General features: G+C 31.8%; 1 protein-coding gene across 1 annotated transcript in view; it reads right to left on the minus strand.

The window, feature by feature from the left end:
- Positions 1–4,922: 4,922 nt before the first annotated feature.
- LOC111044475 (tau-tubulin kinase homolog Asator) overlaps positions 4,923–26,935 on the minus strand; it is an 80,057-nt gene continuing 58,044 nt past the window's right edge. The window contains 5 exon segments of the mRNA XM_039442279.1: positions 4,923–8,490; positions 10,863–10,930; positions 16,735–16,896; positions 24,051–24,236; positions 25,943–26,044. Coding sequence (XP_039298213.1) covers positions 10,879–10,930; positions 16,735–16,896; positions 24,051–24,236; positions 25,943–26,044 — 502 coding nt within the window. The 3' untranslated portion in view covers positions 4,923–8,490; positions 10,863–10,878.

The raw sequence follows: 26,935 nt of genomic DNA on the forward strand, positions 1-26,935 counted from the left end.
TTGGAATATTGGGTGATATCAATATTGCTTGTCTTCAAGATAACACGTAGATTTTTAAAATACATTCGAACCTCTGTATAACGAAGTCAATTATCCCGAGAAAAAGTTCGCTGCAGAGAGGTATTCGTTATTGAGAGGTTGGTCTGTCAAGAAAACGGCCACGATCTTATGTATCATGGCGGTTGAACACAAAATACGGTAATTTTGGCAATAAATACAGTATAAATACTCTAATAACTCAACTTTCCTATTTTTCAATGTTTTATTTGAAAAAGAGAGTAATTTTCAGTTGAGTTTTGCATTTGAATGAAACATAATGTTCAATAAACGACTAACATCTATTCAAACAGTCGTACATGTTGTCTGGTACATTATTTTCGAGTTTTAATCCTTGCCTGATAATTTTGCAAGCTTCATGAACTTCTTGATCTGACGGATTCTTCTCCACAGGTTCGTCACAGCCATCATCATCATAGTCAGTTCAAAGGATTAAAATGTGTGACAAAAGCAAGAATGAGGAAGTCCAGTCATTTACCTACCTGGTCTATGAATGACAAGGTCTTGGAATCCTATTTCCAGTAACTTTCATTCAATTTCCGAAATGTGTTTCAACCTCTATTGACTGTCCACCACCCTATCTTCTTCCTACCACAATTGCAATTATTTTTAGTCTATTGACCTTTCTGCTAAAACTAAACAATTCCTTGAAAATGACCGTCTGCTTCCTATACACACTACATATTGTATGTTGAGTCAAGAGGAAACATTGTTCATATAATGGTCAGCCTCCATCAATCTACTCAAACAAGAAAAGTATAAAAATAAAATTTCTCCATCCAAGAATTAATATTTTTGAGAAGCAAATTAATCAATTGTACTTATCTCCAATTATCAGTGACTGTAATTATAAAATGAATCGATATTTTTAACACTGTACTCAAAACCTGAATATGTAAAGGGATTTAGTATAATAATAATATATATATAGAAGCACAGCCCCATGAATGATCCATATACCTCTTAATACTATCGATAATAATAGAAATTTGGGGTGACATCAATATTGCTTGTTTTCAAGATTACGTGTGGATTTCTTTTAATAGTTTTACTTACACAGAAAGAAATGCATGTTTTTTAAGGCATCGGTTCATACAGTTAGTTGCATACACAGATAGTTGCTTCAATAACAATAGGAATTGGAATTGTGGGTGACATCAATATTGCTTATCTTCATGAATGCGCGCAGATTTCATTTGTTAGTTCTACTTACACAGAAAAAACATATGTTTTTAAGCTATAGGTTCATACAGAGGGATGTAAGCTACAAGACTTGAAACAGATTTCTAAAATAACTATAGGAATTGGAATTGTGGGTGACATCAATATTGCTTATCTTCATGAATGCACGCAGATTTCATTTGTTGGTTCTACTTACACAGAAAAAACATATGTTTTTAATCTATGGGTTCATACAGTGGGATTTGTAAGCTACAAGACTCGATACAAATAGATTTCTACAATAACTATAGGAATTGGAATTGTGGGTGACATCAATATTGCTTATCTTCATGAATGCACGCAGATTTCATTTGTTAGCTCTACTTACACAGAAAAAACATATGTTTTTAAGCTATGGGTTCATACAGTGGGATTTGTAAGCTACAAGACTCGATACAAATAGATTTCTACAATAACTATAGAAATTGGAATTTCGGATGACATCAATATTGCTTGTCTTCATGAATGCGCGCAGATTTCATTTGTTGGTTCTAGTTACACAAAAAAATATATGTTTTTAAGCTATGGGTTACACAAAAAAAATATATGTTTTTAAGCTATGGGTTCATACAGAGGGATTTGTAAGCTACAAGGCTTGAAACAAATAAATTTCTACAATAACTGTAGGAATTGGAATTTTTAGTGACTTCCATATTTCTTGTCTTAAGATTACACATGGATTTTTTTAAATAGTTGTTACACAGAAAAAGTAACATGTTTTTAAGCTATAGGTTCATACAGAGGGATTTGTAAGCTACAAGGCTTGAAACAAATAGATTTCTACAATAACTATAGGAATTGGAATTTTGGGTGATATCAATATTGCTTGTCTTCATGAATGCGCGCAGATTTCATTTGCTAGTTCTACTTACACAGAAGAAACATATGTTTTTAAGGGGTAGGTTCATTCATACAGGGGGATTTGTAAGCTACAAGACTTGATACAAATTGATTTCTACAATAACAATAGGAATTGGAATATTGGGTGATATCAATATTGCTTGTCTTCAAGATTACGCGTGGATATTTTTTTAATAGTTGTTACTTACACAGAAAGAAACACATGTCTTTTAAGGCATCGGTTCATACAGTTAGTTGCATACACAGATAGTTGCTACGATAACAATAGGTATTGGAAATTTGGGTGACATCAATATTGCTTATCTTCATGAATGCGTGCAGATTTCATTTTTGTTAGTTCTACTTACACAGAAAAAACATTTGTTTCTATGGGTTCATACAGAGGGATTTGTAAGCTACAAGGCTTGAAACAAATAGATTTCTACAATAACTATAGGAATTGGAAATTTGGGTGACATCAATATTGCTTATCTTAAGATTACACATGGATTTTTTTAATAGTTGTTACACAGAAAAAGTAACATGTTTTTAAGCTATAGGTTCATACAGAGGGATTTGTAAGCTACAAGGCTTGAAACAAATAGATTTCTACAATAACTATAGGAATTGGAATTTTGGGTGATATCAATATTGCTTGTCTTCATGAATGCGCGCAGATTTCATTTGCTAGTTCTACTTACACAGAAGAAACATATGTTTTTAAGGGGTAGGTTCATTCATACAGGGGGATTTGTAAGCTACAAGACTTGATACAAATTGATTTCTACAATAACAATAGGAATTGGAATATTGGGTGATATCAATATTGCTTATCCTCAAGATTACGCGTGGATATTTTTTTAATAGTTGTTACTTACACAGAAAGAAACACATGTCTTTTAAGGCATCGGTTCATACAGTTAGTTGCATACACAGATAGTTGCTACGATAACAATAGGTATTGGAAATTTGGATGACATCAATATTGCTTATCTTCATGAATGCGTGCAGATTTCATTTTTGTTAGTTCTACTTACACAGAAAAAACATTTGTTTCTATGGGTTCATACAGAGGGATTTGTAATCTACAAGGCTTGAAACAAATAGATTTCTACAATAACTATAGGAATTGGAAATTTGGGTGACATCAATATTGCTTATCTTCATGCATACGCGCAGATTTCATTTAATATTTATACTTACACAGAATAAAATATATGCTTTTTAAGGCGTAGGTTCATACAGTGGGTTCATTAGATAGATATTTAATTCAATAACCATAGGATTTGGGATTTTGGGTGACATTAATATTTCTTGTCTTCAAGATTATAAGTAGATTTCTATTTAAATAGTTACTTACACAGAAAAAACGCATGTTTTTTAAGGGGTAGGTTCATACAGTTGTTTGTAAGCTACAAGCCAACTTAAATCATATTGATTGCTTCTTTAAAAGAAAGCCTTATATGCTCAATGACCTACTGAGGGCCGCAGTTATTCACCAAGATTTCAATAATAATTGATTGTTTTTTCCTTGAAGTTTTTGACGCATAAAACTTCATTCGTTTATGAGATCTTGTATTTGAAATTCTGAATTAAAAAATATGTCATATGAAATTCTTAATTATCTCTTCGAATGATTTTGAAGACAAACAAAGAATTAATCACCAGTTTTATAAACAATACTATGTAGTAATAATAAAATCATTTCATGAGATAGAATTCTGATTTGTACAAGAGAGTAGGCCTATAGATTCAGTACCTCCCACGATACGCTTTTGTTAATCGATGCTCACGGTTCACCTTCCTTTTTCCATTAGAGACGAATCAGATATGGTTGAATGCTTTGGAATCAATTCAGTATTCAATAAGAAACTTTGGATTTGGGTTAGTTCAGAGTATTAGTTGTCACACAAAGCTTCCCAATATTGACTTTCCAACTCCAGGCACTCAGAGAAGCTTCAGAGTACAATATGTATGAACTCATTCTCATCCCTTTCACAAATTTAAGAGTGATCCAGTTTCACTTTAATACTAAAGTAACAACACAGTAATCATAAAAAATATTGACTCTCTTCTGAGTCAAATTCTCAATTGAATAAATTCAGATACTAAATAATTTGTGTTGTTCTCTCAATATCACATATTGGCCTCCATTCCTCAGCCAAAACAGTATATACAGTATAAAGTATAGTATAGTTCAGTTTACAGTACATAGTATTGAATGTAGCTGGTCGGTATTTTAGTCTTATAATCTGTGACAAACATAAAGTGACAAAACATAAAGTTCATGCTTGTGTAAGTTTTGAAGCAATGACTCATATCAACTGTATCACACAATTTTTTTGTGTAGTTGAGAAGTTGATATTGTGGTAATTATTCATATTGAATGAAAAAGACTAAGAAATTGTCAAAAACATCTAAATGAGAGGCAAAATATAAAGTTTGTCCTTGTGTAAGTATGAAAGTAATGACTCAAATATTGTGTGATACATATTGAATGAAAAAGAGTAAGAAATTGTCAAAAAACACAGATTTATTGATACTTAGAAAGACCGGTTTAGGTTATTACACAAATCATGTCATTGATTATTTCAATCATCATTTATTACACAAATCAATAATTGTGTAATAACCGAAACCGGTCTTTCTAAGTATCAATAAATCTGTGTTTTTTTGACAATTTCTTACTCTTTTTCATTCAATATGTATCACACAATATTTGAGTCATTACTTTCATACTTACACAAGGACAAACTCTATATTTTGCCTCTCATTTAGATGTACAGACTATAGTTTCAAAAGATGTATGTACCTTAGTTTAGTGCAGAATCTTAAATTTATTTTCTGCAAAGCTTTTTTGTATTTTATTTTTAGCAAATAAATAAATTCAATTCAAATTGATCATGTTTAGCAATCGAGACAGATACCACATTCTTGTAATAGATCTGTAAAAGATTTCAATTGCTATTGCAGTCTTATTTTATATTGAAGTTATAAATATGTGCAGTATCCAATGAAATAGCTCCATTATAATGTAGTTGATACATTTAATGTTGTGATATTGGCTTGTGACTGGGCTCTTTTTGTCATTACAACGTTTAACACTGGATTTGTGAGCTAGATCAGCGTTTCAACTGCGTTTAAATTATGCATTGTATATTAATAAGTCACTCAATCACTAAAATGTGTTGAGTTTGCATTGAGAACAGAACTCGCTTATTAAATTAATTTCAAAACCCTGAGCATCGTTTGAAAAACTACAATCAGAATTGTTTTGGTTTCTAATTTGAGAACAGAATGTGTCTGTTGAGGTAGTTTGAATGATATGATATATTTCAATCACTCATTATGGATTCGATTTGCTGTCAGTGCTACGACATTTATTCATTTATTGGATAACAATTACAATATCGGGATGAAAAAGCAAAACTTCTCAGTTCCTGGATTTTCCTGTCCACTATAACAGTAACAGCCTTTCTTTTCAACTCAATTCCAAAATTATTTTAGCAAATTCTCCAATGCAATGATAATTTCTCATAGCATGTTTTTAGATGTCAGTAGATATATGTTATGATATTCCATTACAGGATTTACATATGAAATTCTCCCAAGAAAAATCATGCGTTTTTGCATACATATGGAAAACTCAAGCCACTTATTTCACACAATATAATATGAGAGCTTAAGATCTATCAGTAAATTACAATCGGCAATTTTGATTCATTATCTTAATCACGAATTGAAAGAAAAAATAAATATTAAAAAGTATGAAATGAAAGAAATCATATTAAACACACAGACCTACTTGCAAATATCACAGAAAATTTTATTCATTTTTACAGAAGCATGATATGAAACCAATATAATCAATTGACAGACGATGATGAATAATAAAGAAAAAAATTGAAATCATTAAACATTCAACTAATGAACACTTCTTAATATTAAATGATAAAATTGACTTCACGACTATCAAGTATAGTTCCTTTCTTACATTACTTTGAGACCAATAAAATCGCAAAATAAAATCTTACTTGCATGAAATTATTATTCAAAATAAAATTAGAATTTAAACTTTTTTCAAGATATATCACAAATAGCAATACTTGGAATATAACTTGAATCGACCAGTACAACGTGTAACAACACTATTCGTAAATTTTATGCAAAATATGTCAGTTTAATTCAAATCCAAACAAGTAATATTATTTACAAGCACGGTAGCAAATACAATTCTTACGATAAACAGTATGCAAATGTATACTGTACAAACACTCAAGTTTATTTAGTAATAGCTACTATAATTTTAGGTGTACTGTTCTATATTTGACCGTCTCCAGTCACCCGAACGATTATTAAATATATATAACACTATTAATTTTTTAATATTCATAAATTCAAGTTCACGAATTTTAGTTAATGAAGTATCTATAACGAATAGGATGAATTCGACTTAATTAAGACACTTTTGATATTGAATACAACACCTAAAATTAGAATCCATGAGTGTCCATAGCTTGATTAATTTATCGCATGCTTATTCATGTTATACTCTCTATAACCATGGAAATTACAAAAATAAAATACTAAAAATTCACCTAAACCAACTGACAAGAAACTTTATCACAGTTGAACTGTTGGCATGTCATAACACCATAAAATTATTAAAATATAAATACTATTAGAATTTCAAGCAAATCCTTTCATAAGTAGAAATATAATCTTTGTAGAAGTAGTAATTGGAAATAAGTTACAGTACAATTTTATCTTGAATATTTGACAGGAGCATCAATATCATGATTATTGATGCAGTTAGTATTACTGTTGAATAGATTGCAAATATTGAAACAATCCTCAAGATATTATGATAATATTTGAGGAAGTCGGCTGGAATTTATCAAATTTAAACAGAAATATGAAGTAGAAAAAATGAAATGAAGAGTCTCAGAGACAGCGGAAAAAATTAAGTTTGATAATTTAAAGATAGCCTCTATTCATCGAAATCCTAAGATCCGTTTTAAATTTGTCATCAAGCTACCTATAATCTGGCTAGTGACTTTACATTAGCTAGTAATTCATAGTAGATAGACAGGCCTATACGCCAGCAGGATAAAATAACAACTGGCAACTAGAGAACCAAGACTAGAGTCGAGTGGATTTTCGACATGAGATTCAATAATCGAGAAATTATAATTTCATCCAATATCATTTTTGTCTGCAGAGTATTGAAAACATATCAATGTTTAGCAGCACTTAGGAGTAATATATAAATTATAATTATCATATATTAATAAACTTTATTTTCTTATTTATTACTTAAATCTACTATAAAATTTGTTCAATAATCCAAATTTCTTCTGAATTTCAGATTATGAATACTTAAGAAACAATAGTCCTATCTTACGGCGAACATTCTAATAATTATTCACCACATTAATACAATAAATTAATGAGATATTCTAGAAGAGTGATTATTAAAGCGGGAATATGTAACTGAAATAATATATTTTTCAAAACGAATTTGATGAAATTGGAGAGAATCAATTAAAATAACCAATTGCATGATAATTACATTAATACAGTCAGTGCTTTTCAAATACTGCGATTAATTGATTTGAGAGAAATATTATTAAAATTTTCTTAAGCAATATGAGTGCATTATAATTTATTCTTCAATTACTAGAATATTGGCTCAACTTCTAATTTTCAGACAAAATAAAAGGGATGATTGATGTGTTTTCTTTGCTACAATAATAGTTTTGTGCCAACAGTAGGATATTCACTCAACAGTTATTGATGGAAATCAAGTTTGTAAGACTGAACCTAGTACTCAATTATAAATACGGACTTAATATAGTTGAAACGACATTTATACTTTTATTACAACCAAAAACGCAATCAATTCATCAAGAACTCAAACCTTATATTTGGAACAACAACATTCCATCAAATTTAGGTAATATTTGTGCAACTAGTAGTCAAATTGAGTGCTTTTTTTACTAATAATATATGAGACTATATTCAGAGTTTGAGTTCAATTAAAAATTATAAGCACATTCACCCAATTCTATGCACATGATAATTGGTATCTATAATCTGAGTGTAAATTAGAGATAACATTGGACGAGCAAAACAGACTAAATAATTCGAACGACGATCAAGTCGTGGTGAAATTGGCATTCTAGAATGACACAGCGACTTTAATCAGATGTAATACATTAAATTGTCCATTAAAAATAGTTTTCACACTAAATCTTAATAGACTGCTTGTTAATTTAGCACCTATAATGCCCGCACAGCTGCGCTTAATTTCGTTGTCTGACTATATTGACCGATTTTTCAAAGTCTCTAGGTGTCCAACTGCAATACTGTCTGCAACAAAATTGAACAAATGACTTTATTTATACATTGATACATAAAATATCATTCTCAATTATGAATGATTGGGAAAGGATCAACAGGCTAAAAGCCCAAAACTGTTCCTTTCCCAAATTTAGATAGAAGTTGTCCAGAAATAGGTTATGTTTACACTTCATGATTTTTGTCCAATTTTGAGTCAAAAAAAAAAAATATATATATATATAAACTAGGAATTTAATACCCACATTATTTCTAATACTGGAAATTGAAACTTAGAATACGCATGCTGTAGTGTTATGTCTTCTCCACGTTACTCTATGGCATGGAAGCATGGACTTTGAAAAAGTCAAACCTCAAAAGCAAAGGCTAAACATAACATTTTTACTCGTGATATTTTTCAAAGTTTTTTGATTTGTATATCATCAAGCTATCAAAATGAAAAAGTTTTCTCAGGAAAACATTTTTTCCTTTCATTACTTTTTGAGATATGAGCGCCTGAAGTTAAATTTTTGGGACAGAACATTTCAAATTCGGTAAGAGATAAATCCATGAGATTCAGAGGATGGATTCTTCATGGTATTGTTGATCTAGTAAAACTAAAATTTCCTGAAAATATCAATTTTCGAAATAGTTATTCAATTTACTAAAAATAACCAGAAATAACTTTTAGTTGAGTTATTTTTGGTAAATTGAATAACTTTTCCAAAAACTGATATTTTCAGAAAATTTTTGTTCTACTAGATCAACGAAGAATCCATCCTCTAAATCTCATGGATTTATATCGTACCGAATTTGAAATGTTCTGTCCCAAAAATTCAAACTTCAGTCGCTCATATTTCAAAAAGTAATGATCGGAAAAAAAATGTTTTCCTGAGAAAACTTTTTCATTTTGAAAGCTTGATAATATACAAATTGAAAAACTTGGAAAAATATCACGAGTAAAAAGTTTATTTTTAGCCTTTGCACAGCCTTAAGGCATTTGAGATGAGGTGTTACAGGAGGATGTGGAGGATACCATTAGGTGACAAATAAAAATGTACTCTCACTGATGGCAAAAAATTGTAAAGTTATCTCAACAATAAAGAGAAGGAAATAAAATAATAATATTAAGGACATGTAAACAAGTAGGTGTGGGTGACAAGTAGGTTCTGTTGAGGCTTATCAGGCAGGAAAAGATCTAGGGAAGGAGAAGTGTATAACATAGAAGATTGTACTGGCTATGTAATTTGAGAGATTGTTATGGCTACAACTTAGAACAACTTTTCCAAGCTGCATTTAGTAAAGTGAGAATCGCTGTGATGATTTCCAATCTGCGATAGGAGAAGGAACAAAAAGAAGAAGAAAAAGAAGAAAAAAGAAATTGTGAAGATATATGTCTTAATAAACTAGGAATTCTTTTACAATTATATCCAGTTCAGTTATTTTTATCTCATTCATTGATTATTGCCAGGTCAAATAAATTCAAATTTATTGTTTACATTACTTGTAATAGAAAAGTTCATTAAGGCTATTCGGTACACTTTTTATATTATTTAAATTGGATAATCTTTTTCAATATAATTTTTAAGATCATTATAAGAGTGGGAAAAAGTGGCAACTGAAATTTTTATGTGGTCTAATAAGCGAGTTATGGGTTGTTGAAGTGCTAAACTCCGTTTTCTTTCCAGATCATAAACGGTTTCAACTATATTATTAGAACTTCTCTTAAAAATTCAAAAAATGTATCTTTCCAAACTAAAACATTTTATTCCCCATATCGTTCATAGATAAAAAAGTAACATTTTTTTAAATTCGATAACTTGTTTATTTTGGCATTAATCGCGAAAAATCGCATATTAGAACAAAGCTTTAAAAAAACTCCAATGGAAAATAAAACCGTTCATGATCTGGAAAGAAAACGGAGTTTAGCACTTCAACTCGCTTATTAGACCACTTGAAAATTTCAGTTGCCACTTTTTCTCACTCTTATAATGATCTTAACAATTATATTGAAAAAGATTATCCAATTTAAATAAAAATAAAAAAGGTATACAGGCGAACAGCCTTAATCCATAAAATTATGAGAATTTTAGCAATAATTCCAGGTACACCTTCACTACTTTAATAAGAAGACTAGATATTGCCAAACCACACATTTATTAAAAATCGAGACACAGGTTTCGATTGTTACACCATTATCAATCTCTGGTAAACTAAAACTGAAAGTGATACCAACGGCTGAGCACTATTATTGGTAATCGATTATTCAAATAGTCGAGGTTGCTAGGACATAATTTTCAATCAAATAAATATGGAAACACTGAGAAATAGTCAGATAGCATAATACAAAATTAAGCTATTTTGTATGATTGACGAATTCTATAATGAAATAAGAAAGGTCTCACCTAAAATACCCCAAGCTCATGAGTCTTTTGCCGTATCAGTAGTTCCTACAGGATGAAACCTACGGCACCTGTAACATAAATTTAGAACTTAGTTTATTATGTAACCACATGCCGAAACTGTATTTCATGCAATTTATGATGTAATCAGCTGAAAATGAGTTCCAAATCAGCTTTGTTCTTTTAAATGTGGTATTGAGTGAGGCATTCCTTTTAACCTATTATCATTATTTTTCATCATAAATACATTTTTCCTCCACCTCTTGTCAAAAGTACTTACTTTACTCCCTGAAACATGATACTGAAGTGTCACTTTTTCGCTCTCGGTACTAAAAAACAGAAAAACTCCCTAGGGAGTAAAAGTGACTCCATTTAAATAACATGGCAAGCATCTCTATTTTAAAAACGTACATTTGGAATAGGTCAGAAGGTCTAAGCTCAGATGAGGAAGCATATAGAGTAGTCATTAAACCAACTAAATTCAATACCTCAACCAGACATTTGATCGATATATAAAATTTATGTTTGTTAAAAAATTTATGTTTGTATGCTGAAATTATTATTACAAACTTCATATCACTATACTGAAAAAAATGTATATATTTTTTTCTTTTATTCCATGTTATTCAAAATATCAGCCAACGAATATTACTTATTAACTAATCAAATTTGAAACGGGAACTTCATCATAGCTGTAGTTTTGGCTGTCATTGTTGTTACAACTTTAGCCGACAGAGATAGTGCTGTCGGAGGAAAACTGTGATTACAAGCCAGCCTGTTTCTGTTTACTTTTAAGATTATGTTATAACACATTGTTTGGTCACATACGTTTTTAAAAATTATTTTATTAGCAGTTTTTATAAAAATGTAGGTGGAGGAAAAATGTTGTGTATATCACGAGTGAAGAATGTTTTTTCTCCCTCAGGAAAATTGTCGCCCTCGGCTTCGCCTCGGGCTTCAAACTTTTCCCTCAGGGAGAAAAAACAGCACTCTAGATATACAAATAACTATTCAATACATCATAATATAACATAACTCCATATTATTGTCGTTTTTCTTTAGGGCTACTTTGAATATAAATAAATATATAAATCTCAGTACCCTTTCAAATTATATTATCACAACATGTTTCGGACATTCATGCCATTTTCAAGACTTGGCTTTAAGGCTGTTCGCCTGTACACCTTTTTATTTGCATTTAAATTGGATAATATTTTCCAATACAATTGTTAAGATCATTATAAGAGTGAGAAAAAGTGGCAACTGAAATTTTCAAGTGGTCTAATAAGCGAGTTATGGGTTGTTGAAGTGTTGAAATCCGTTTTCTTTCCAGATCTTATACTGTTCCGAATTTTCCATTGGAGTTTTTTTTTAATACATTCAGTATATCATTGGCTTTGTTCTAATATGCGTTTTTTCGCGATTTTTTCCAAAATAAACAAGTTATCGAATTTACAAAAAATGTTACTTTTTTATTTATGAACGATATGGGAAATAAAATGTTTTAGTTTGGGAAGATACATTTTTTTTAATTTTCAAGACAAGTTCTGTTAATATAGTCGAAACCGTTTATGATCTGGAAAGAAAACGGAGTTTAGCACTTCAACAACCCATAACTCGCTTATTAGACCACTTAAAAATTTCAGTTGCCACTTTTTCTCACACTTATAATGATCTTAACAATTGTATTGAAAAATATTATCCAATTTAAAGAATGGAAAAAAAATTGCATGGTTGCCTGTAAAGTCGGTATACGGGCGAAAGTTTTACGTGACAACGACTTTGAGTGGTAAAATAATTTTAATGTGAATATTCATTCGTATAGTAGGAAGAAGGATGAAATAATAGTAACAATTTAAAACATTTATTTATACAAAGAATTATATTTAAAACATTAATTTATACAAAGAATCTCGCACTGAACCACAACATTGTGATTACTACAACATAACCTATTCACTTATTCACCTAAGCAGGCGCAGTCGCAGGAGATTGCTTGCGGCGCCTGCGCAGGTTGACTGCTCCATTTCACTCTCTCTCCAGGTGAATGCCTTCGGGTTGCTGCTGCGTTGCTCGCCACTGCTCCTATTCGTGCTCTTTCCAGACGACTGTGAACCGAAACGAACACTCTCACTCGCTCTCATTGTGAGCGCATAAAGTGGGAACGTAACGCAGTTTCTTGAAGTGTCACCCGGCAAACCAATTTATAAGACGTTGTCACGTCAAAAATGTACCGAACAGCAACAGCCTTAATGTCCGAAACATGTTAGAAACAAAATAATTTTAAAGGGTACTGAGATTTATATTTTTATTTATAACATAGCTCCATATATACAACATATACAGTCATATTGAATGAAAATACTAAGAAATTGTCAAAAACCACAGATTTATTGATACTTAGGAAGACCGGTTTCGGTTGTTACACCATTGTCAATCTCTAATAAACTCAGTAAAGTTCAGAGATAAACTCTGAACAACCGCAGATTGATAATGGTGTAGCAACCGAAACCGGTCTTTCTAAGTATCAATAAATCTGTGGTTTTTGACAATTTCTTAGTTTTTTAGTTAATATGAATAACTACCACAATATCAACTTCTCAACTACACAAAAAAATACAGTACTGTGTTAAATCTCACTTACCGTTTTCCATTTTTAGGTTACCTATTTATTTTGCTCTTAGGTTAATAGACGTTGTTGATCTCAATCAGCTGCTATTTTGTTTTAATATCTGCAACCTACTCCTTTTGTATTGCCGTCGAGATTTCATGGCCGCTTGTAGATTCGTTTTTGTGTCAATTTTGTCGTTTAGATATTTTTATAGATAGATAATCCATATTAACTTTTTGTAATCATTTTCAATTATATTTTACAAATAGATTGTCTCTCATTATATTAGTGTGATCTTTCAGTTATGTGTTGACAGTGGTTTGAGTCAAGTAGCCTAAAACGTTGCTTCATTCTTCCGGCATTGTTCCTCTCTTATGCATCAACTTTTCGAAGTCCCAAATGTTTCTTCAAAACTTCAAGTATTTCTATGAAGTATGGTCACTGTTAGCATTGATTTCGACAAATCAATCTGCGCTATACATCTCGCCGTTCACCGTTTCAAAATTGATTCATTAGTTTTTGTTTCATCTTCATTCCAAGTTTTTCATGTGCGTCACAGCTTGCAGTGTACATGAAATGTTTCTTCAGTGTTGAAACTTCTTCATTCATTCAGTGTTCAATCCAAATTCATCTTATGTTTTGGATCTCGCATCTAGCTTGCAATTTGGATTTTTTGCAATGCTACTCATTGAAGAATCAATTTCTTCCTTCACATCGTCTTGTATCTGGTAACGCTACTGCCACACGTTCGGATTCAATCTCGCCATCGCCTTTGGAGTGTCCTCGTCGGAGTTTCATCGGTTTCTTATAACAGTGAGGGGTTCACTGTTGTCAGCCTAGAGTCGTCCTGGATTCCTGCTGGTCTCCAGAATCTTGTTCTGAGGTTCTCTTCCTGATCCGCACCACCTGCGTGGACACGCTGGTGCTCGTCTCCACCTGCTGTTGCTTCAAACTTTCTGAGCTAAGTCATATATATTTAACATTCTCACATCCGTTAACTGTAGCAAAATATCCACTTTGGTTATAGATCTTGTGCTATCTCTTCTAAATTGGATATTTTGAGTGTAAAGTACATTTGCTTTATCTTCCCAGATTTGTCTTAATTTATCAGCGAATCTTGTATTCAATATTATCTCAATATTCAGTGAATCTTTCTAATTGAGTGTTTTCCATTAATTTTTCAAGTTTTCATCTTCCATTGATGATTGTATCCTTTTAGTTTTTAAAATTGACAATAATTAGTAGGCCTAACCTTCATTTTGAGTAATTTTTATTTGTTTTTCAATATTATTAACTCATATTAATGTATTTTCATTTTGCTATCTAAAAGTTTAAATAGTCTCAAACTCATTCAATTATTTTGGTTATCTATAAAGTACCCACTTGATCTCATGATTTCAAATTCATATTGTTTTATTGTAAATCAATCTTTAAATATTTCAAAGTATTGAAAGTTTTTATACATCACTCCTTTATCTTGTCTTTTTTATCGATTATTAGCTTAACTTTGTGACTACTGTTTGTTCAGTTTTATCCATTCTAAATTTATTGTAGAACTTTGGTAATCGTTCATCATTTGTTTAATTAGGTACTCAATCAATTACATCAATATTTTAATTACATCAATTTTTAATTACTCTTGTATTTGTTACTTGAGCACTTTTTCAATTTGAGCATTAAATTAATTTTTCAGTAATATTCAGTAACTTTCATTATTCATCAAGCCTGTTTAAATTTGTTTTTAATCATCAACTATTCTAAATTTCTCATAGCTCTTTCAGTTATTATTTGCACTATAAACATTTTAATTAAATTTGTGATTATATTCAACCTTTCATTTGGTATTTTTTATTTCAATCTCAATCCTGAGTTACCATTTGCTGTACATGCCAATTTGCTTTCATTCAATACATATTATGTACGGTAAGCACATTGGATCTTTCCTCCTTTCAAATTTATATGTGGATTTTGTTAGTCTCTGATTACTTTACTAAATTTCATAACCTACAAATTCACTTCATTTTCCCCCACTCTTTTTCTTAGACAAATTTCACAACTGTTAATTCAAAACTAAAAAAACATCTACAGGATTTTGTGTTTCCATGAGTAATAAGAAATTATGTACCATGTTGTAGTGAGGTCAACGTTATAATATTGCAGTGCTGGGGTATGACTAAGATCTTAATGAATTCATCAAGGTCTTTCATTAAGGCTGTGCAAAGGCTAAAAATAAACTTTCTACTGGTGATATTTTTCAAAGTTATTCGATTTGTATATCATTGAGCTATCAAAATGAAAAAGTTTTCTCAGGAAAACATTTTTTTCCGTTCATTACTTTTTGAGATATGAGCGCCTAAAGTTTAAATTGTTGGGACAGAACATTTCAAATTCGAGAAGAGATAAATCCATGTGATTTAGAGGATGGATTCTTCATGGTATTGTTGATCTAGTAAAACAAAACTTCTCTGAAAATATCAATATTTGAAAAAATTATTCAATTTACCAAAAATAACTCAACAAAAAGTATTTTTTGGTTATTTTTAGTAAATTGAATAACTATCTTAAAAATTGATATTTTAAGACATTTTTTGTTTTACTAGATCAACAATACCAAGAAAAATCCATCGAAAACAAATCGATTTAGAGGATGGATTCTTCATGGTATTGTTGATCTAGTAAAAAAAATATTTTCTGAAAATATCAATTTTTAAGATAGTTATTCAATTTACTAAAAATAACCAAAAATAGCTTTTAGTTGAGTTATATTTGGTAAATTGAATAACTATCTTAAAAATTGATATTTTCAGAAAATTTTTGTTTTATTAGATCAACAATACCATGAAGATTCCATCCTAGATCTCATGGGTTTATATCTCACCGAATTTGAAATGGTCTGTCACAAAAATTCAAACAACAGGCGCTCATTTCTCAAAAAGTAATGATCGGAAAACATTTTTCCTGAGAAAACTTTTTCATTTTGATAGTTTGATGACATACAAATCGAAAAACTTTGAAAAATATCACCAGTAGAAAGTTTATTTTTAGCCTTTGCACAGCCTTAAGGTGTTCATGGTATTCTTTGAATCCTATAGAAAAAGGCTTAAATATTTCACAGGACTGGAAGCTCTCCGATTGGCTGATCCTCTTTATGCCAACCCAATCAGCTAATCAGAGAACTTTCTGTCCTGTTGTGCCATGCCGATTCATCTGGAAAAACGCCTCGTATATCTTGGCCCTAATTTTGACTAGTTTCTAAATGCTAACCGTGCGTTATTCTCGTGCGTTGTGAGTTCGCACAGATCGTCTAGAGGAGGGGGGTGGGGATTGCAATCGTCACTCTCCTCCCCCCCACTGGATGCAGATTCCTCCCCTCGTCCCCCCAGTGGTGACGTCAGCAGATGGGAAGGCAGTCCTCTCTTGCAAGGTCTGAAACAAAGCAAACCAAAATTATTCTTCATTCATTTATACAATAAGTACATTATCGGATAAATAAGGCAACCTGTGCTATTCCTCTCCAAATTTAGATAAGGTTACACATAGTCCGAAATAGGTTAGTTCTTCAATTTTCAAAATGTTCAGTCCTTAAATATTTTCACGAAGTAGATTTTAAAATTTAGATGCGTCAAAACTAAACATAGAAGAAATATTTCACATTATAATAACTAAAATAGGGAAATATTGAAAAAATATATTTTTAAGAATCTCGAAAAAAACATTCGTTCTGTTTCCTTATCATATTGTTGGGAGAGTAACGAGTTTTGAGACTTTTAGAAAGTTTTAAAAAGAGGAAAGACGTGAGTGAACAAGAAAGACTAGAAAATCCAACAATAAAATCTCAAATTTTATCGTAATCTGTCACATATTACTGCACCTGGTCTAATCCACCCAGCGCGAAATGTTTCATCAAGTTTTGACACCAGAATGACAACTTGCAGACTAAATTAATTTTGGAAAATATAAAATATTTAATAAAACACTAGAATATTGTCTAAAAATATGACGAATTTATTAAAAAGTTACAAACATGTTTCAACACCTATGTTGTTATCTTTAGTGTGACTGTGATTCAAAACTTGAATTGAAACATAAATTTCACTATATCTCAACAAAAACAGTATTTGAGGATAAAATATTCACTCTCTGACTGGAGCATGCTTTCAAACCGCATAGGATTCAAATCAAATCAAATTTTATTCAACAATTAACAAAAGATTTACAAGAAAATAAATAAATAATTTGTTGTTGAATAATTGACGTGGCTAGAAAAAGAAATCTAGTGCTCATGATTTTAGAATTAATACAGCTCTTTATAATATAATATAGACCAGTACAATACAGATAGACGAATAAAATATAAAATCATATACTTAATGTAAAATAATTAATCATATAATATAACCAAGATACTTCAAATATTTCAAAAAGCACTAGAATTTTAAAATAGATTAGTGGACATTTGCATACTTCAATAGACATTATTAATAACAGTAAACATACGGTATTTAATAAAAATTGAAAAATATATTTTGTTTATCAATTGGGAATTTTAAAGTTTTAAAGTTCATTCATTTTCACCCATTCCTTTATTGAATTAAGTTTAGTTTTTGTTATTTTTGTAGTGATAAAGTCTTCCGGGATTTTATTTATCAACTCACTTCTTTGATAGGTACTCAAATTGGAGTTTGCACGTTGTTAATGATGTAAAATCTATATCAAAAGTGTTAACTACAGTGGGACGTATATTATAAGGAACAGTTCGAGGAGTAAAAAGGTGATTATTTAAAAGGATATTTTATATATTTCACATTAATTATAGTCTGCAAGTAGTCATTCTAGTCTCAAAACTGTCTATAATAATTAATTTGTCATAAAATTACAAATCAGCATCATACAATTTCCAAATTAACATCTACGGCTCAAGATGCATCTGACTAAAGTGAGGTCCACGTTATAATGGCAGTGGAGAAAGATAAGAGAACAGCGTTGCCGAAACTCTGTCTTCTATAGAGGATAGCTGATACTGGTATATCTGAGGTAATATTCAACTGTTTTATATTTGTCCAGAAAATATATTTTTCAATGATTGAATGATAAATTTTCATTATCAAGATGAAACATTTTGTAGATAAATTATATTTTTACATTGTTAAAAACTATCTTGCAACGTTTCAAGATAGAAAAGGATAGCGCTATCTGCTTTGTCGAATGATAGACAAGGAGAGCAACACCAATGTTAATCAAATACCGCCATTATAACGTGGTCCCCACTATAAAATATGTACTCAGCATAAATCTACTGCTTACCTTACCTGTTGTTGACACTGAGTAACCCAAGATGTCGTGCTACAGTTTGAAGTATTATTCGATTCAAATGTGTTGGATAGAATGAATCAGGATTTAGAAAGTTCATATTTCTGCTAGATGTTATATAGCTCTAGTTTTTGATGTTCAACAGAATTCATAACAGTCGCAAGACCCATTGACGTCTTGAATTATAAATTAAGACGAGGTGGGACTAATATATGGAACCTTATCAATAGATTCACAAAATTATCCAGAAACTTTTTTTAAAATGTCAAGTATTTCTGATAACAGTCGGTATCTTAGGACAAGCTCTCTAATTATTACTTGTGACAAATTAATTTAATCAACTGAGCTTCTTCTAAAATTGAGAAGAACTTATCTAAACGATTGAAAATTTTAGGTTGAGAACATTTGAGTTTTTTTTACTTCCATGAATTCTATAATAATTCTCATAAATAAAGCTACATTCCAACAGTAACCGTTAAACAACTATAAAAAGCTACTTCATCCAAATCTGAACGTTTTTAATCGCGATCTATTTTGAAAATTCAAAGTTTTAAAAAGAATATTCATAAATCTATAATCAGAATAATTTCTTTTCTCATTAACTAATAACCTTATTTATTCAGAAATCTTGTTAAATTGTGGTGATTTGTACATTTTGTACTGTTATATAATAAATTGGTCTATTCTTTATTTCTTGACATTCTACATTGAATAGTACAGGACAGAAATATTACTGTATGTAATATTGTCAATCGACTTGAGTATATTTTTTCAAGACTTTAATCAAATGTTCTGATGCAGTTCAGACTTTTCTGATACAATATTGACTTTATGATCTTTTTGGACCTGAATTTTTAATTGCAGTTGTAGAAACTGAATGGATTTATTAGAGCTGAAATAATGTACAATTCTCATCTACATTGAAAACTTGTCATGATGTTAGGTTAGGTTAGATTTATCAGATTAATAATAGTGGTGCTGTGTCCATTCACGTTTGTGTAAAAGTTTACTTTTGTCGACGTGAAGCACAAAGTTTAAATAGTTCAGTTACTGTTACTTGAAACGTATTATTCGAATAATCTATTATTTATTTAATTTTATTCGATTCAGTTTTAAATCATCACCTGCAAGTTATATAGAAATTTCTTGAACATTTTTGATTTTCTTTAGAACAATGAAGAACTTGAACCCAGAGTAACTCGTCCAAATTACAGTATATTAAAATCTCGCGGACTTTAGAAAATCAATAAATATTGTAACTTTTCTACATTGTGATCTATATAATCACAATTATTTTTATCATCACAATTATAATTATTTATTTTCAGGATTTTCCTTGCAGATTATTGGTTTCTAATATTTTTGCTGAAAGTTTTTTTTGTATAGTTATTGTATTGAAGAACCAATAAAGAATTTTTGATTTTTTTTATTGATTTGATATAGCGGTTTCATACAAATATATCTGCAGAAATACTCTCTGAATTGCCTAAACGAAATTTCTATGGTCCGGAAATGAAAGACGTCTTCAGTTTCATGTGTCAAATGCTGAGACTAAAGATATTTTGTGCTCTCAGAATAATATCATCATGGACTGTTGACATGCCAACAATGATACCTTGGACATTTTTATTATGAGTAGAAAGAATAATATGGAACTCTATATTAGTTTTGTTGTGTGAAAAATTGTTTCTGTTCATTTTTGTGGAACATTTTCAAAAACTTTGTAATCATACAATGTATTAAGCAATAAATAAATTCATTCATAAATTAATAAAAACCTTGTAGAACCCTTTATTATTAAAAGCTTTAAAATATTTCAACGACTAGTTCCGACCCTAACTATCATCTAAATTCATTCATACATATTTTCAAGTTTTCTGGATTTTGCAAAAGCCTTTGACGGTAATAACTTATGAACAAACTAATCAAGTTTTCTGGATTTTGCAAAAGCCTTTGACGGTAATAACTTATGAACAAACTAATCAAGTTTTTTGGATTTTGCAAAAGCCTTTGACGGTAATAACTTATGAACAAACTAATCAAGTTTTCTGGATTTTGCAAAAGCCTTTGACGGTAATAACTTATGAACAAACTAATCAAGTTTTCTGGATTTTGCAAAAGCCTTTGACGGTAATAACTTATGAACAAACTAAACTATTTCTACTTGAAGCGGAATAATGGAGAGGATCTTTAGCCAAGCACATGCGTCCCGCTAATGCACACAGAAATGACTTTGTTGTCGAGCATGGATGGGAGCTGAGTTGCAGTGTTATTGTTGTTCAAACATACATAGGCTACAGAAGTAGATACTTCACTGGCATTATCTCAAGCATTTAAAACGAGAATGCAAAAATGTGACTAACACGAGGAGTTCATATTTCACTGTTATTATCTCAAGCAACAAAACGAGATTGATTATGATAGACGTTCATAATAGACGGTTATTATATCAAGCATTAAAACGAGATCATACCAAAATTTTGACTAATATGAGGAGTTCATTATTCATAATTCACTGTCATTACCTCAAGCATTAAAACGACAATATAAAACTGTGAATTATAATGAGATACCTTTATGTTATTAGGCCTACCTCAAGCATTCAAAACGAGGATACCAAATTTGTAATTGATACAAATTCGTACTTCACTGTTATTACTTCAAGCATTTAAAACGACAATACCGAAAATGTGATAATGAGAGACGTTCATTATTGACTGTTATTTACCTCAAGCATTCACAACGACAATACGAAAAATGAGATTGATGAATAAGGGTCAAGCCACACGAAGCGTTTCATCAGTCGTCACGACAGAGCAGGAAGCTCTCTGACTGATAATCAGTTGATTCCCGAACGCCAACCGAATCAGCCGATCGGAGAGCTTCCTGTCCTGCCGTGTCGACTGAAAAATCGCCTCGTGTGGCTTGGCCTTTAGGGAGGAGGATGAATGACGAAAACCGATCACACGGATGCCTTTTGATGTTAATGGGTTACAGCATACAGAAAAGATAGCATAAGAAGATCATTCATGTTCCAAATTTCAAGCCGATCTTTTGTCAACTCGAGCCGATTATTACTGTTTTGTTGGGATGAGAATATAAGAACGACACAGTATGACAGACTATCAGCGTCACTTAACTTCACGAAATAATATATTACGCTACAAGCACAGAAAGTTAGTGTTTACAGTATGAGGAAGCCTCGCCCGGGAATATGTTATCCGAATACCGTAAACACCTTTCTGAGAGAGTCGCGTACGATATTTTTCGCCACACTACAGGTATAGCTGACGCCAAAATGTTAGGCGGTTTTGTGGGTCTCTTGTGCCTTCCAACAGCTGATGTTGTCATCTAGCTTGGCAATAGATAGATGCATTGCATCAGCTGTGAGTAGGTTACACCATGTGACCCACGAAGCCGCCTAACTTTCTGGCATCAGCTATATAAGAATAATAAATAGAATAAGAATGTTTTATGAGGGGGGGAAACTTTGATGTCTCATATCTCAAGAACCAGACGTTGTAGGGTACTCAAAGTTGGGTGGAAATTTCCGATCTCACCCTCCTGAACACAATGCACCATATGGCACAGTTGTCCAAACACATTTTCAAAAATTTTCAAAAAGCGGCCGGAAAGGGTACTCTTTCAACTCCCAGCCAGTTCTCAATGGGGACAACAAATCTTGCCTTTTCTCGAAGGAAAAAATGAAGAATAGAGGAAGAAATATGGAAAATGCTGGAAACCACATCGATTACAGGCGTGGAATAAAATAGTATATTTCGCACCTAGAGCAGAAAATGAGGCTTTTCCGGCTCGAAATCGATGTTCAAGTCCGAGGCCGTAGGCCGAGGACAGAAAATATTGACAGCCGGAAAAACATTTTTGCCCGTGGTGCGAACGCTATTTTTCGCCACACACAAAAATAAACAATATATATATATATATATATATGAAAATAGTTGTTTACTAAGCACTTCCGAAAGCAGAAGTGGAAGGTGATAAGCTCTAGCAAATGTGAGGTAATCTGAATATCAGGAAATTGCCCAAGTATTTTTATTTTTTATTCTGATTTGTCTAAATAACCTAAAAGATGATGCTCAATTATGTGGGAGGTTAAGTTTATACTTTTTTATTCTTTCAAAAGACAATAAGATGATATTATTATAAATGTTTTAATTATTGAATAATGAACACAAATAATGAAAAGTTTTTTGATCACCTTTCTTAGTTCCATGTTAGCGGCTGGAAAGGGTACTCTTTCCGGCCTAGGCTGGAAAGAAACCTGTTCTGACGTCAGACGAGAGTCGTCTGCAAACAATGTCTTTCAGATCTACGTAGGGACTGGAAAACAGCTGCTTTCTGTGCAGTGTGGCGAAAAAAAAACTACGATAGTGAGGACCATGTTATAATGGCAGTGAAGAACGATAAGAGAACAGCGTTGCCGATTCTCTGCCTTGCCACTGCCTTCTATAGAGGATAGCTAATACCGGTATATCTGATGTAATATTAACTGTTCACTCAAATTTAAAATAATCAATAATATTTTATGCATCAAGAGAATATAATTTTTCTATGATTATGTTATAATACATTTTCATAAAATATTTTGTAAATAAATTATATTTCTACATTGTTAAAACGGGTTTGGCAACGTTGCAGAGCTAAAAAGGGATAGCGCTATCTGGTTTATCGAATGATAGACAAGGATAACAACACCAATATGTTAATCAAATACTGTCATTTTAACGTGGACCTCACTATAGAACCAAACGCGCATGTTTGTTTATATCCTTTCTCGGCTCCCAAGACAGGTTATAGTATTTAGTAATTAATTAATTAGGTCCATAAGAGATCACTAAAGTGAAGCGCAGTGGGAGACGTCAAGTAAATGTGAAATAAAAACAGCTGCCTTAAGTCAGAAAGCAAAATACTTTTGGCTGTAATTGTAACACAATTATTGATTTAATACTTTTACATAAGAAAGAATGCACGGTTTAATTGAACTCTAGTCTTGAATTGTCCTATCGTTGTGCACGTGAACCAGGTCATAGACTACAGTAGTTGTTTTTGGTGAAGTTATGTGACGCTGATAGTCTCTCATACTGTGCCGTTCCTACACTCTCACCCGATAGGACTATCTGCTTGAGTTAACGGTGAAATTTTGAACACAAACGATGTGGGATATCTTAATATGCTATGTTCTCTGTATGGTTACAGGTTGCCAGGCCTAGAGTGAGACGAACGAGCGACCTGAGGAGTATCGAGCTTACCGTGCCTTCTGCGACGGATGGTCATTATTAGGCCTGCGATGCAAGGGCCGGTTAAACCTGAGCGGCAGCTGACTTTGGTCAGTGACATATTTGGCCTCGCGACGTCGTCTCAGGGCCGGCGTCAGAGCCGGACCTCTCTCTCTCTCCTCACCACTTTGACTCTGGCTGTCCTCACCAGGCGGTTGCCTTTACACACAAACCATAAACACTTTAGGGCCAGACCATATGAAGCGTTTTTTTAGACTGCGTTTCTAGAATCGGTAGGGCAGGAAACTCTCCGATTGTCGCCTGAAAAAAAACGCTTTATGTGGTCTGGCCCTTCCCTCAGCCTCATGCCGTCTAAATAGTCCACCTCAAAATAAACTTTTGACCAAATGTCCAACTTCGTATAGCAACGACAACTTCTACAAGAGCTACAGAATTTGCGTGAACCCTCGTTTCTTCACAAGAACAATTAAAAAATGGAATCCGTATCCTTTTCTCTCAAATCTTATAGATTGTACCTAATCAAGGCTCAGATTAGTACGTAATCTATCAATTGTATCTCAGTTGTTGGGGAACTGTTAGGCCAGACCATATTAAGCGTTTTCAGAGTCGGCTGGGCAGGAGGTTCTCCGATTGACTGATTGGGTTGGAACCTGAAAAAACGCCTAATATGATCTCGCCCTTAAAAAATGTAATCAAAATACTTTCTCTTCCAAATCTTATAAATCACAAGGTTTATATTGGTAACTAATCTTTTCTATTTAATTTCAGTTGCTGGGGGACTGGTTGTTCAATAATATTAAGCAGCGTACAGACTTGAGTGCCACGAAAACGCACATTTCACTTTTCATAAGCTGATTACATCTGTATTTGTGCAAGAACAGTAAGGTACAGATACAATAAGTGTAGCATCAGCTGATGAGAGTGAAATGCGCTTGCTCGTGGCGTATAAGTCTGTACGCTCCTTTATATGAAGGAGATCTACTTCATAAGTTTACGCGCAAATGTATATTTTTGTTTGTGAACCAACGACCTATCCCATCATTACAGACAGAGCTTGGCTCACCTATCTGGTTGCTGTAGAGTAGGCTAGTGTATTAGAGAAGTCACATTACAAAAGCTTTAATATAAAAATAATTAGACATCTACTATTCATCGAGATTTACTGAAGCCACAAGCATTGTTGTCGTTAAAATGATAAATACTGTACAAAATATTTTGCAAATTCCAATTATCAACACAATAATGAGGGCATATTTATAGTTGTCAAGTATGATACAGAGTATTATAATTTGGGGCTTTATTTCACCTAGGTAGTCGAACAAAATACGGATGCAATGTAGAATAACAAATTCAACTTCTTTCGGAAGAGTAACTGTACTGCAATACGTTAGCTGTTGAGGTTTTTTGGCGAAAAAAGCAATGAGCCATATTTACTTTCACATGCAGTGATTTCAATTAAGGTAGGATCTTAAAGACCAAGTCTGTTGAGATTTGAAAAACTAATCATCAAATAGTCTCAAAATATGTTCAAATTCCAGAAATTCAATTCAAGGTTGATCAAACAATGTGTTCAGTTGAGACACAATGTCTCAAAATGTGTTCAAATTTCAGAAATCACAGGTCTTAAATTTAAAGTTGATCAAACAATTGGAGGAACATTGTCCAAATTTTGAGTACTGGAAAGTCTCAACAATTTAAAAAATGTGTTTAAAATTCAATATTAGGATTATCGCCAAAAGCGAAACATTAATTATGAGCAGATTTGAGCTTCATATACAGCCTACATAACTTACAGAGAAATCATAAAGACTGGCACACAAATTAACAACATCAAATAGTTGATAGGGATGAAAACCCACACTTACATACACACCAAAGAACAAAAATACAAAGCAATCTCTTACCTTGAAGGATCTGAATTTGAGTCTATAAAGCTAGATCTTGGGCTTTTGTTAGCTCCAACAAGTACTGGAATTTTACTAACTTTGGCAATCATTCTCTTAGACCTGGAATAAAATATCACATTACAATCAAAAATGATTATAACAAAACTATTAGTAAACGTTCATTTGAAATTTATTTTTATAACCTGTCGATGGTGTGATCACTGAAACTAGGTAGTTGTTATAATTTGTATTCTTACCGTAATCTATTATTTTATTAAATTCAAAGGGTACTATAATTCTATTTTATAAATAAAAGAAAGTAGCCCTGAATTCATACATTTTAAGCAGATTATAATCATTAGTGAGTGGTTGATTATAATGTGTTCGAACTTTAAGTTTTTGATAGATCTATACTACCAAAAAAACTTAATATTGTTTTTAATAATTTATCGTGTTATTACTCACATAAATCACTAGCCTCGAAAACACAAAGTTTCCCAGCACATTAATAACTTGAGTAATTAAGCACATTAAGCACTGGACTAATGTGTATCTATTTTATTTTTCTCTTTGTAAAGTGTTTTTACTTTGGAAATTAAGGATTTATTTGAATGTAAACGCCCCTTTTAATGAACTTCTGTTATGTCTTAACTTTAAATCAAGCTATCAGAATGAAAAAGTTTTCTCAGGAAAACATTTTTTCTTATCATTAATTTTTGAGATATGAGCGCCCAAGTTTTAAATTTTTGGGACAGAACATTTCAAATTCGCTAAGAGATGAATTCATAAGATTTAGAGGATGGATTCTTCATGGTATTGTTGATCTAGTGAAACAAAAATTTTCTGAAAACATCAATTTTTAAGATAGTTATTGAAAATTTTTGTTTTACTAGTTCAACAATACCATCCTCTAAATCTCATGGATTGATATCTTACCAAATTTGTAATGTTCTGTCCCAAAAATTCAAACTTCAGGCGCTCATATCTCAAAAAGTAATGATCGGAAAAAAA

This window comes from Nilaparvata lugens, chromosome X (assembly GCF_014356525.2).
Source record: "Nilaparvata lugens isolate BPH chromosome X, ASM1435652v1, whole genome shotgun sequence".
NCBI classification, from domain to species: domain Eukaryota; kingdom Metazoa; phylum Arthropoda; class Insecta; order Hemiptera; family Delphacidae; genus Nilaparvata; species Nilaparvata lugens.